This window comes from Myxocyprinus asiaticus, chromosome 10 (genome assembly GCF_019703515.2).
Source record: "Myxocyprinus asiaticus isolate MX2 ecotype Aquarium Trade chromosome 10, UBuf_Myxa_2, whole genome shotgun sequence".
Classification (NCBI taxonomy): domain Eukaryota; kingdom Metazoa; phylum Chordata; class Actinopteri; order Cypriniformes; family Catostomidae; genus Myxocyprinus; species Myxocyprinus asiaticus.
The window spans coordinates 29,065,792-29,078,098 of record NC_059353.1 but is presented as its reverse complement, the minus strand read 5'-3'; the positions used below and the strand labels follow the sequence as shown (position 1 = coordinate 29,078,098).

Below are 12,307 nucleotides of genomic sequence, written 5' to 3'. Positions count from 1 at the left end.
CGGTAAAATCAAGCAATTGAGAGATTATGATGTTTGACAATTATGTTTTATGATCACATGTACAGAAAAAAGTGTGGCAAATTTCTAAATCTCGAGTTTTGCCTCTATGGTTTGTAATTTTTGGGTTCACGATTTATCGAAATTCGATATATTGTTCCATTCATAGTCTTCGTGCATCCAGGACATAGTGTATCTGCGTATCGGAGAGAGTGTGTATGTGTTGTGACTGAGACTGTTAGCATCTATCCAGCACAAGTTAATAAATGACATTCTCCCTTTAGGCATGCCTGGCATCTGGAGAACTTCACACTTTATAAAACACTGGGGCTGCCAACATCTCTCTAATATGAACACAGTATTCAGTCATATTGTCAGTCTGAACCTTCATGATGTAACTGTATCAGAAAGCAATATATCCCATAGGATGCTCTGTGTGATGAAACAGTTTAGTCTCTCCTTATCAGATTGCGTGAGTTCTGTCTTTGTCTCCTTGAGTTGTGTCATTGATTACTGTACAACAGAGTCCCTCAGAATCCACAGGGATTGCTGAGATTGATCCTCAGTAGTACAACTGATAAAAGCCCCAGACGGAATTTTATTTGCCTCTGATAGGGCAGATGTGAGTAAGATTGAGTAACTGGTAACTGCTGGGGGCATCAGAGGAGTCTGTAACAAAGAAGTCTCTACAAAAGATTGAACAAAGCAGTCTTGTTGATAAAGATTTAATGATTGTTGGGCCAAATTGTTCTTAATTTTACATGTTTTCCAAGCCCTCTTTTATAGTATCCATTCTTAATTCACTAAACTTAAGTCCTCTATGCTTATTTTATTCTTTTGTCACACCAGAGAATACATTATAGTAGTTCAGTTATCTTACGTTTTGGCCTCTGCCATAGGGGAAAGAGCAGGAGCATACGTTTGTGTTCCGCATGGACCATCCCAAGGCCTGCAAGCATCTGTGGAAGTGTGCTATTGAGCACCACGCCTTCTTCCGCTTGCGTGGCCCCGTCCAGAAGAGCGCAGAACGCCCTGGGTTCATCCGCATGGGCTCACGTTTCAGATACAGGTGAGTATTTTCAGGAATGTTACCAGACATTCTTCTACTGTGGATGACCTGAACCTTTTGCCAATCCATATCAATGAACGAGGACATAACGAGAGAGAACTTGCATCACTATTACTTATACTTGGGGGTTAAGGGTTTGTTCTCCCTAATTCTAAGTATTTAACTTTGGCATGTCACGTGTCCCACACTCTTACCATTAGTGCTACAGTCTTGAATTATATCCTGAATTGTGTGACTTATTGTGGAGAGGTGTGCTGATACCACCTCCTGTGGCTTTAGTAGAGGCCAGTGATAAAGTATTGCATTTTGGTTAATGAGTAGTGCCTGCACTTCTTTAGAATTTAGTATTTAAACCCATTCTAATCATGAATGGTCAGTGGGCAGTTTAATGTTTTTTTTTTTTCACTGCATTAAGACCAGATTTCCTGTTCTTTATAGTGTTTCTCAACATTGTCTGCTGTTGATATGTAAATGGTAATGTGGCCTTGTATACCCAGAGCTGTGTGTGCTTTTGTGTCTTTTCTGTGGAATTGCATCTTATCTCCAGCTGCCAGCCTGGTGCTTTGACGCTGTCCAGTTCGGCTCCCTGTTGAACAGGCCTTTTGTTTGCCTGCTCTTATTTTAGTCCCTTTTTTTGCTTTTAAATTAACCTATTTTTTACATAAATTAGTTCACTTATCTTTGAATTCACCTGTGCTTGTCTGATTGTCCCATTTTTCTGTAAAATTGTTTGCTAATGCAGGGTAGTCTGCTTATCCGCTGAGCAATGATGTGTTTGTACAGTGAAATTACTAGTCTGATAAAATTCCCATAAAAGTAAATGTCTTCAGACTTATCGAGTCAGCAGGGATTTATCATGAGTATTTTAAAGAGATCAGGGGCCATATTCACAAAACATTTTATCTTACCACTAAGAGTTCTCCTATATAGCAGTAAAAGTTCTTAGGTAAGAGTTTCCTCTTAAAACCTATTCACAAAGCTGCTGAGACCAACTTTTACTAAGGAATGGGGAGAAATCTTAAGCTAAGAGAAAGGGCGGGGTTGATCTCATTGCTATGGATGATGTCAACAAGCTTACTAACTATGCCCACAGTGATTGGCTGATAGGGGTTGGGTCTCTGTCAGTGATTTAATCATAGAAATATTGTAGAATGAGGTATCATGTTGCCATATTCAAATAAAGATTTTTAAATGTAGGCTAAGTGTCACTAATTAAACAAGTATATGTTGAGCTAATTGTCAGCCTCTTACATGTCTGCATCTCATAAACAATTAGCGGGTGTGCATATAAGCAGCCTTTTAATTAACAGACTAGAATAATCATTGCTGATGGTAAGACGTTGTGCAAACGTAAAAGAAAACCATACTGGATGCAAAAACAGCTGTTACTTCTTGCCCAACTTGTACATGAAAATGACAATTAAAGGGAACCTTGATCTCCGGTGTTATTGGGTTGTTTCTATTTGTTGGTGAAGTGACTGCATCCATGACTAGCTCTACTACACTCATAATATCCTCGCGATTATGGCGATACCTTTTTAAAAGCTCATTATCGTGAAATGTTTCTAAAATGTTTACGTTCCGAGACGGATTGCCGGCAACAGGCATTTTAGGATTGTTTGTGATTTGGTCTTACGAGTCCTCTTGACTACCCCTAACTTTTCACAGATTTAGGAGCTGGTTTTAACACTAAAACGCTTTGTGAAATACTCTTAGAGCAAAAATTTAGGAGTCCTAAAATAAGGACTGACTCCCATTATTTTTAAGAGTTTCTCCTAAATCGGCAAGTTAGGAGCTACTTTTAGCCTTAAGATGTTTTGTGAATACAGCCCCGTTCTGTATAAATGATGCTGATTTCTTTCTTTCTTTTGTAAGTGGGAAGACAGAATATCAGACCACTAAGGCCAACAAAGCCAGACGATCTGCCTCATTTGAAAGGAGACCAAGCCGCCGTTACTCTAGAAGGACTATGCAGAACAGAGGTGAGAAAAATATCTGCTCAGCAGTCAGCATTGCACATAGTGTAGCTCTTTGTTGGGTTGTAAAAACCCAATCTATTTTTTTTTCCTGGGGCAAGCCAGTTTTTTTTTAACCCCACAAACAGCGAGATTTCGCAGTTTTTATGTAATGTATTCTGAGGCGAATTGGTTTGTGCAGACAGTTCATTACAGTGAACCAGTTTTTTTTTTTTTTTCGTATGACTCCTTAGCATACTTGGAAAACATTGTGCAGTAAGGTTTTTTGTAGCTATGTTTAGGTTTATTAATATTTTGTGAAAACAGATGCTGTCACCCAAATTAAGATATTTATATACTGTGTATGTGTGTGTGTGAGTGTGTGTGTGTGTGTGTGTGTGTATATACAGGTGCATCTCAATAAATTAGAATGTCGTGGAAAAGTTCATTTATTTCAGTAATTCAACTCAAATTGTGAAACTCGTGTATTAAATAAATTCAGTGCACACAGACTGAAGTAGTGTAAGTCTTTGGTTCTTTTAATTGTGATGATTTTGGCTCACATTTAACAAAAACCCACCAATTCACTATCTCAAAAAATTAGAATATGGTGACATGCCAATCAGCTAATCAACTCAAAACACCTGCAAAGGTTTCCTGAGCCTTCAAAATGGTCTCTCAGTTTGGTTCACTAGGCTACACAATCATGGGGAAGACTGCTGATCTGACAGTTGTCCAGAAGACAATCACTGACACCCTTCACAAGGAGGGTAAGCCACAAACATTCATTGCCAAAGAAGCTGGCTGTTCACAGAGTGCTGTATCCAAGCATGTTAACAGAAAGTTGAGTGGAAGGAAAAAGTGTGGAAGAAAAAGATGCACAACCAACCGAGAGAACCGCAGCCTTATGAGGATTGTCAAGCAAAATCGATTCAAGAATTTGGGTGAACTTCACAAGGAATGGACTGAGGCTGGGGTCAAGGCATCAAGAGCCACCACACACAGACGTGTCAAGGAATTTGGCTACAGTTGTCGTATTCCTCTTGTTAAGCCACTCCTGAACCACAGACAACGTCAGAGGCGTCTTACCTGGGCTAAGGAGTAGAAGAACTGGACTGTTGCCCAGTGGTCCAAAGTCCTCTTTTCAGATGAGAGCAAGTTTTGTATTTCATTTGGAAACCAAAGTCCAAGAGTCTGGAGGAAGGGTGGAGAAGCTCATAGCCCAAGTTGCTTGAAGTCCAGTGTTAAGTTTCCACAGTCTGTGACGATTTGGGGTGCAATGTCATCTGCTGGTGTTGGTCTATTGTGTTTTTTGAAAACCAAAGTCACTGCACTCGTTTACCAAGAAATTTTGGAGCACTTCATGCTTCCTTCTGCTGAAAGATGCTGATTTCATTTTCCAGCAGGATTTGGCACCTGCCCACACTGCCAAAAGCACCAAAAGTTGGTTAAATGACCATGGTGTTGGTGTGCTTGACTGGCCAGCAAACTCACCAGACCTGAACCGCATAGAGAATCTATGGGATATTGTCAAGAGGAAAATGAGAAACAAGAGACCAAAAAATGCAGATGAGCTGAAGGCCACTGTCAAAGAAACCTGGGCTTCCATACCACCTCAGCAGTGCCACAAACTGATCACCTCCATGCCACGCCGAATTGAGGCAGTAATTAAAGCAAAAGGAGCCCCTACCAAGTATTGAGTACATATACAGTAAATGAACATACTTTCCAGAAGGCCAACAATTCACTAAAAATGTTTTTTTTATTGGTCTTATGATGTATTCTAATTTTTTGAGATAGTGAATTGGTGGGTTTTGTTAAATGTGAGCCAAAATCATCACAATTAAAAGAACCAAAGACTTAAACTACTTCAGTCTGTGTGCATTGAATTTATTTAATACATGAGTTTCACAATTTGAGTTGAATTACTGAAATAAATGAACTTTTCCACGACATTCTAATTTATTGAGATGCACCTGTATGTATGTATATATATATATATATATATATATATATATATATATACATACATATATATATATATATATATATATATATATATATATATATATATATATATATATACACACATATACACACACAGTGCCTTGCAAAATTATTCAGACCCCTGAACAATTCTCTCATATTACCGAATTACAAATGGTACACTGAAATTTCATTCTGATTGATATTTTATTTTAAAACACTGAAACTCAAAATCAATTATTGTTTTTTTATTGGGAAATATTTTTATGAAAAATAAAAAACTGAAATATCTTGCTTGCACAAGTATTCAACCCCCACACTTTAATAATTTGTCGAGCCACCTTTTGCTGCAATAACTGCTGTAGGTTTTTTGGGTACATATGTTCCAGCTTTGCACACAGTGACAAAGTGATTTTGACCAATTCTTCTCGGCAGATTTGCTCCAGATTGTTCAGGTTGGTTGGTTGACACTTGTGGACTGCAATTTTCAAATAGTGCCACAGATTCTCAATAGGATTGAGATCAGGACTTTGACTGGGCCACTGTAGGACATGTATCTTTTTGTTCTTGAGCCACTCCAATGTTGCTTTGGCCTTGTGCTTGGGATCATTGTCATGCTGAATGGTGAATTTCCTCCCAAGCTTCAGTTTTTTAGCAGACTAAAGCAGGTTCTCTTGCAGTATTTCCCTATAATTTTCTCCATCCATTCTTCCTTCAATTCTAACAAGATGCCCAGTCCCTGCTGATGAGAAGCATCCCCACAGCATGATGCTGCCACCACCATACTTCACTGTAGGGATGGAAGTGTTAGAATTGCACCACACATAGCACTTTGAGATCTTGGTCTTATCTGAGCACAAAGCTTTCTCCCACATCACAGCTGGGTCACTCACATGCTTTCTGGTAAACTCCAGACGTGTTTTCAGATGGTACTTTTTGAGTAATGGCTTCTTTCTTGCCACCCTCCCATATAGGCCAGTGTTATGCAGTGCTCTTGATATGGTTGACTGGTGCACCATTACTCCACTCCCAGCCACTGAACTCTGTAGCTCCTTCAAAGTTATTGTTGGCCTCTCTGTGGCTTCTCTCACAAGTCTCCATTTTGTTAGAGTGCTGAGTTTTGAGGGACGGCCTTTTCTTGGCAGTGCTTGGGTGGTGTGGTGCAGCTTCCACTTCCTGATTATTGATCCAACTGTGCTCACTGGGATATCCAAACATTTGGATATTATTTTGTAACATTTCCCTAATCTTTGCAATTTTATTACTTTATCTCTAACTTCTGTGGAATGCTTTTTGGTCTTCATTTTCCTTCAGATTCACAGCCTGACCAATGATCCTTCAACAATGGGTTTTTTATCCAGAAAATGTGATTGCAACTTTAATGATACACAGGTGGATGCCAATGGTAAAGTAATTGTGTCCTTGTTAGGGCAATTTCTTTCATTGGTGTAACCTGGCAGCTTCCACAGCACAGGGGTTGAATACTTATGCAAGCAAGATATTTCTTATATATATATATATATCCCAACATAAAATCAATGTCACCTAACAATAATTGATTTTGAGTTTGTGTTTTAAAAAAAATATCAAACTGAATGAAATTTCGTTGCACCATTTGTAATTCAGTAATATGAGATAGTTGGTCAGGGGTCTGAATACTTTTGCAAGGCACTGTGTGTGTGTGTGTGTTTTATTTATATATATATATATATAATATATATATATATATGGAATGGAATATATATTAACATATGGGTCAGATATGGATCAGGTGCTTGTTAGACCATGGCATGATAGTTGGTGCCAAATGGGCTGGTTTGAGTATTTTTGTAACTGCTGATCTCCTGGGATTTTCAAGCATGACAGTCTCTAGAGTGTATAGAGAATGGTGTGAAAAACAAAAAACTTCCAGTGAAGCGGCAGTTCTGTGGACGAAAACAACTTGTTGATGAGAGAGGTCAACGGAGAATGACTGGTTTGAGCTGACAGAAAGGCTACGGTAACTCGGATAACCCCTCTGTACAATTGTAGTGAGCAGAATAGCATCTCAGAATGCACAACATGTCGAACCTTGAGGCGGATAGAATGCAACAGCAGAAGACCACGTTCCACTTATGTCAGCCAAGAACAGAAAACTGAGGCTGCAGTGGGCCTACCATTTGTGTACCTCAGCAGAAATCCAGATTTGTTAGACCAGGTGTTGTTTTTCCAATTGTCTGCTGTCCAGTTTTGGTGAGCCTGTATTAAGCTGACAGTAGTGGTACCCGGAGGGGTCCTCTGCTGCTGTAGCCCATCCACCTCAATGTTCGAGGTTATTTGGTTTACTGTCACCTTCCTGTCAGCTTGGAGCAGTCTGGCCATTTTCCTCTGACCTCTGTCATTAACAAGCCATTTTCACCCAAAGAACTGCCCCTCGCTGGATGTTTTTTGTTTTTTGCACCATTATCTTTACACTTTAGAGACTTATGCGTGAAAATCCCAGGAGAGGAGCAGTTACAGAAATACTCAAACCAGCCTTTCTGGCATCAACAATCATGCCACGGTCGAAATCGCTGAGACCACATTTTCTCCCCATTCTGATGGTTGAACATTAACCGAAGGTCCTGACCCGTATCTGAAAGATTTTATGCATTGCATTGCTGCCACACGATTGGCTGATTAGATAAGTAGAATAAGTAGGTGTACAGGTGTTCATAAAAATGCTCAGTGATTGCAGTTACTGTTTGTTAGCAACTACTTCAAATAGCTTGGCTGTTGTTTACCTACTATAAATAATGAGTAGCAGTTTCAAAGTAGCTAATACTATTGTGTCATTCTGTTATGACTTCAGCATTATGTGATGATGCCTAATGAAGTGAACATACTTTCGTTTTTGTTTACCACAGGTCATAACAGATTCACGGAGTAAGTATTTCACATTCTTGCATTGTGCATTGTAATTCTTATGGCTCTCTTCACGTATAACAGTGAGGTGACATCCAGTCTCAACGTCATTTAATTGTGTAACTGCAAGCACACAAATATATTGTTCAAAGTATAAAGTACTTTTTCAGACTCAATGTTCACTTTGAAGAAAAGGATGATTATCCATATAGTGACAGTTTGAATGATTGAATGGCCAGAGCCTTTTTGAGATTTTTGTTTTCCCTGTTTTCCTTTACAGTACCTTTACCTTTTCTTTAATGGTCAATAAGACAATATTGTTCTGAATTAATTTTGTTTGTGTGTAAATGATCCTTAAGTCATTGTTTTATCAGAGATGTTAGCAAACCATGATTAGTGTGTTTTGTCTTATTTTTAAGTAAGATTTATTGTTGGATGAAATATTAGAAATTAGGCAGTTCTATACTTAATTTTTTTTCCAGGGGCAAAATCCATCACTACACTGTCAGTGTAAGGGCAAGCTGTTAACACGGCTGAGTGTTTACGTTGCTTTAGGGTGCAACTCAATCTGCTCCCTTGTTCAGTTTTCAGGACACTGATCAGGGAGTCGGGCATTTTTAGGGGCGTCTCAATCACAAAACCATTCCAATGCACTGAAACGTTCACTCCCTAAAAAGCCCAGAATGCACCGTAAAAAACAGGGAGCATTGTTGCTCACCATGATCCCTTACCGGAAACATCGTCATGTCTTCTAAAGTCTCTCAAGTAGTTAAAAGATGAGCACAAGTGTAAATATGATGTCAAAGCCCTATTTTCTCTTTAAAAGAGATGTTGTTTGTATTTCATCCATAATTACATTGAAAGGGAAACAATCTTTTAAATATTAGAGTGGTTAAAAGTAGATTTAAAATACACTCCTTTATTTTTTTTATTTCTTTATTTAAAGTCATTTATCTTTCATAATAACACTGTACGTTTGAATATCTTCAACGAAAATAAACAATAGCATCATTTATACAGCAATGGTGCTGATTAATAACAGCTGCGCTTGAATGCGCAAGCTCGTTATCGTGTTGCAGATGATTGGGTCATAAGTGTCCCAATGTTTAGTGGTAAACATCCTTGCCTGTGCCCATATTCGTGTTCACAATTTACTGGTTCATGACATAGGAAGCTAGGGAGCTGATTGAGACACACCCATAGTCTTTACATACCAGAGTCACAAGTGCTCATGTTTTGACTGTGATTCAGCTAGTGTTAAAACATAAACATCAGGAACCTGCATATGATGTGTTGGCACTTGTACTGATTTACAGGGTATTTTCAGAACTTATTCTGTGACCTAATGCAGTAATTCAGAATGATTCACAAATGTTACTGTTTGACTCGTATTTTAAAACATTTGATCCTGCTTAAAACAACATCATTGGGACAAAGGGCAATAATGTAATGGGGTCACCCTGATACTGAAGGATGTTGATTGAGATCCTATTTTCTGATTACTTATACTAAAGGACCATCATTGTGCTGCATTGTCTGTCAGCAGTAGCTCATAACCCTGAGATATATCACTCTATATCAAACTTATTCTCTCTAATCTTTCCACAGCAGCCACAATAATGGAGTAAACCCAAGCACAGAAATGAAGGTACTAACTCCCTACAGTTACATTATAGGAAGATTTAGAATACCATGTTGTTTTACATTGAAGTTTGCCAAATTATGGTGTTACAGTTATAACCTTTTTGTTAGTTATTTGGTTGAATCTCATGAAGAAATGTCCGTTTCATATTTAACACAAATTAAAATAAAAAAAAATAAAAAAAATTTTTCCCCTAATATTTCCATTCTGTTAGTTCTATTTGTTGGACCATTAAGATTTTTTGCATTTTTCGATGTTATTTTTATGACCTATAAGCAGTTTTTGTGAAGCAATTATTATAGTAATAAAATCCTGTCTGGACACAGTGATTTGTTTTTCTAATAAAAATCTGCATAAATTAAATTACTAATAAAATTTGAAATTCTACAGTGATGTACAGTTACGACTGTATTCTTGAAAAGTGCTTTACAATTGATATACATCATCTTTTCATATTACGGTGAGATTTTTTCGATTCTTAGAGTTGGGCAAGTGAGGGAAGTGTTGTCAAGTCATGAAAAGATCACAATGCAAAAATATTAATGGTCTTAAAATAGTTGAAATTTTGTACATTTTTTTTTTTTTTTTTGCCAGATATATTTTCATATTCCTTTCGATTTTGGGGTAAAATATAATGGGGGCATTTCTTGACAGTTTTTACAAGATTGCCCATTTAAACATGGCAATGAATTTTGTTCATCTTAATGAGTCGGTTTGCATACCCAAACCCAGTCCACTCAAATTTTTCCTCAGCCTACCCACATACGATCTCCCTGGTCCGGTATGCCCGTGGTAAGCAGCCCACCCTCTGCCCCAGGCCCCATGGAAATCGAAACTCTCCCCAGGAGCCCTGGTGGCAGCCAGTCAGACAAGAGGAGGTGAGCTGCTCACAATTTGAATGCAATAAAACCTCTAAGCTGGTTAATCTGATGACCTGCTGTTACTCCAGAGCAACCGCACAGCCAGTTAGCAGCACTTGGGCAGAGTGCAACACTTATATGTATGATGTGCTTTTGGTGCTGGTCTGTTGGTGAGCTGGTGTGAGGATGTGGTATGTGCTGGTGACTGGTTCTGTAGGTACCTTATGCTGTTTAACATTGACGTTGAATGGATGGTTGCTACAGTACAGGAGAAAATGCCTGCTGAGTTGACAACTACAAACTCTCTCTTGACTTGAAAGAGCAATTGCCTGCTTCTCTCTCTATTCTACTTTCTCTTTCTGTCTTGCTCCATCTTCTGAGGCTGTTTTTGGGTTACTGTGCTATGCAGAGTTTTGCCTTAAACTTGCTGAAATGTTGAAAATAAATAAAATTGGACTGTGGGATTATTTTGTGTGTGTACGTTTAAGAGAGGAAGTGTGCTTGTTGGATACAATGCTGTGAAAGAGTTATTTGTGCATCCTGATTTCTTCTGTTTTTGTGTATATCTCATACTAAATTGTTTAAAAAATTCAAACAAAATCTAACATATAACAAAGGCAATCTGAGTAAACACAAAATACAGTTTTTAAATGATAATGTTATATATTGAAGAAAAAAGTTATCCAATATCAACAGCACAGCGACAACTCATCCAGGAAGTCACAAAAAAGCCAAGGACAACATCCAAGGAACTGCAGGCCTCTATTGCATCAATAAAAGTCACTGTTCATGACTCCACTATCAGAAAGACACTGGCCAAAAATGGCATCCATGGAAGAGTGGCAAGGCAAAAACCACTGCTAACCCAGAAGAATATTAAGGCTCATCTGAATTTTGCCAGAACACACCTTGATGATCCTCAAACCTTTTGGGAGAATGTTCTGTGGACTGATGAGTCAAAAGTGGAACTGTTTGGAGTTGCATCTGGTGTAAATCAAACACAGAATTCCACAAAAAGAACATCATACCTACGGTCAAACATGGTAGTGGTAGTGTGCTGATTTGATGATGCTTTGCTGCTTCAGGGCAGGTCGACTTGCAATAATTGAGGGAAACATGAATTCTGCTCTCTACCAGAAAATCCTAAAGGAGAACGTCCAGTCATCAGTCCGTGCGTTGAAGCTCAAATGCAACTGGATTATGCAGCAAGTCAATGATCCAAAGCATAGGAGTAAGTCCACCTCTGAATGTCTCAAAAGAAGCTAAATTAAAGTTTTGGAGTGGCCTAGTCAAAGTCCTGACTTGAACCCGATTGAGATGCTGTGACAGGACCTTAAACGGGCAGTTCATGCTCTGAAGCCCTCCAATGTGGCTGAACTAAAACAGTTCTGCAAAGAAGAGTGGGCCAAAACTCCACCACAGCGTTGTGAAAGAATGATCTCCTGTTATCGGAAGTGTTTGGTTGCAGTTGTTGCTGTTAAAGGTGGCACAACCAGCTATTAAGTTTAATAGTTTTTCACATGGGCTATATATAGGTGTTGGATATCTTTTTTGCTTCAATGAATAATGTTATCATTTTTTTGAAACAATTTAGTATGAGATATACACAAAAACAGAAGAAATCAGGATGGGAGCAAATACATTTTCACAGCACTGTTTGTTTTCCTGTCTTATGAAAGTTTGATCCTCGTTCTTTAATGTTTCAGTCTTGTTTTTTAACTTTGTTCTAGTCTGATGTTCTGAAACCCAGTGGCCTTTTCATAAGGCAAGGTAAGTACACTCCTGTTTTCATTTTTTTTATAGATGCGCTTCAACCAATCAGTGCATTTCTGGTCTCATGATTGACTTTGGATCAGTTAACCTTCCTCTGGCTGGGCAAATCACTGTTTCTTGATTCTAGTCCAAACCAACCCAA

The 12,307-nt window shown here is 38.5% G+C and overlaps 1 protein-coding gene across 5 annotated transcripts in view; it reads left to right on the top strand.

The window, feature by feature from the left end:
* Positions 1 to 12,307, top strand: part of LOC127447117 (band 4.1-like protein 5) — an 88,988-nt gene that overhangs the window by 47,935 nt on the left and 28,746 nt on the right. For all 5 annotated transcript variants that reach the window (XM_051708712.1, XM_051708713.1, XM_051708711.1 and 2 more), the window contains exons 12-16: positions 897 to 1,066; positions 2,942 to 3,048; positions 7,893 to 7,911; positions 9,499 to 9,538; positions 10,286 to 10,410. In XM_051708712.1, the coding sequence (XP_051564672.1) occupies positions 897 to 1,066; positions 2,942 to 3,048; positions 7,893 to 7,911; positions 9,499 to 9,538; positions 10,286 to 10,410 (461 nt within the window). The remainder of the gene's footprint in view (positions 1 to 896; positions 1,067 to 2,941; positions 3,049 to 7,892; positions 7,912 to 9,498; positions 9,539 to 10,285; positions 10,411 to 12,307) is intronic.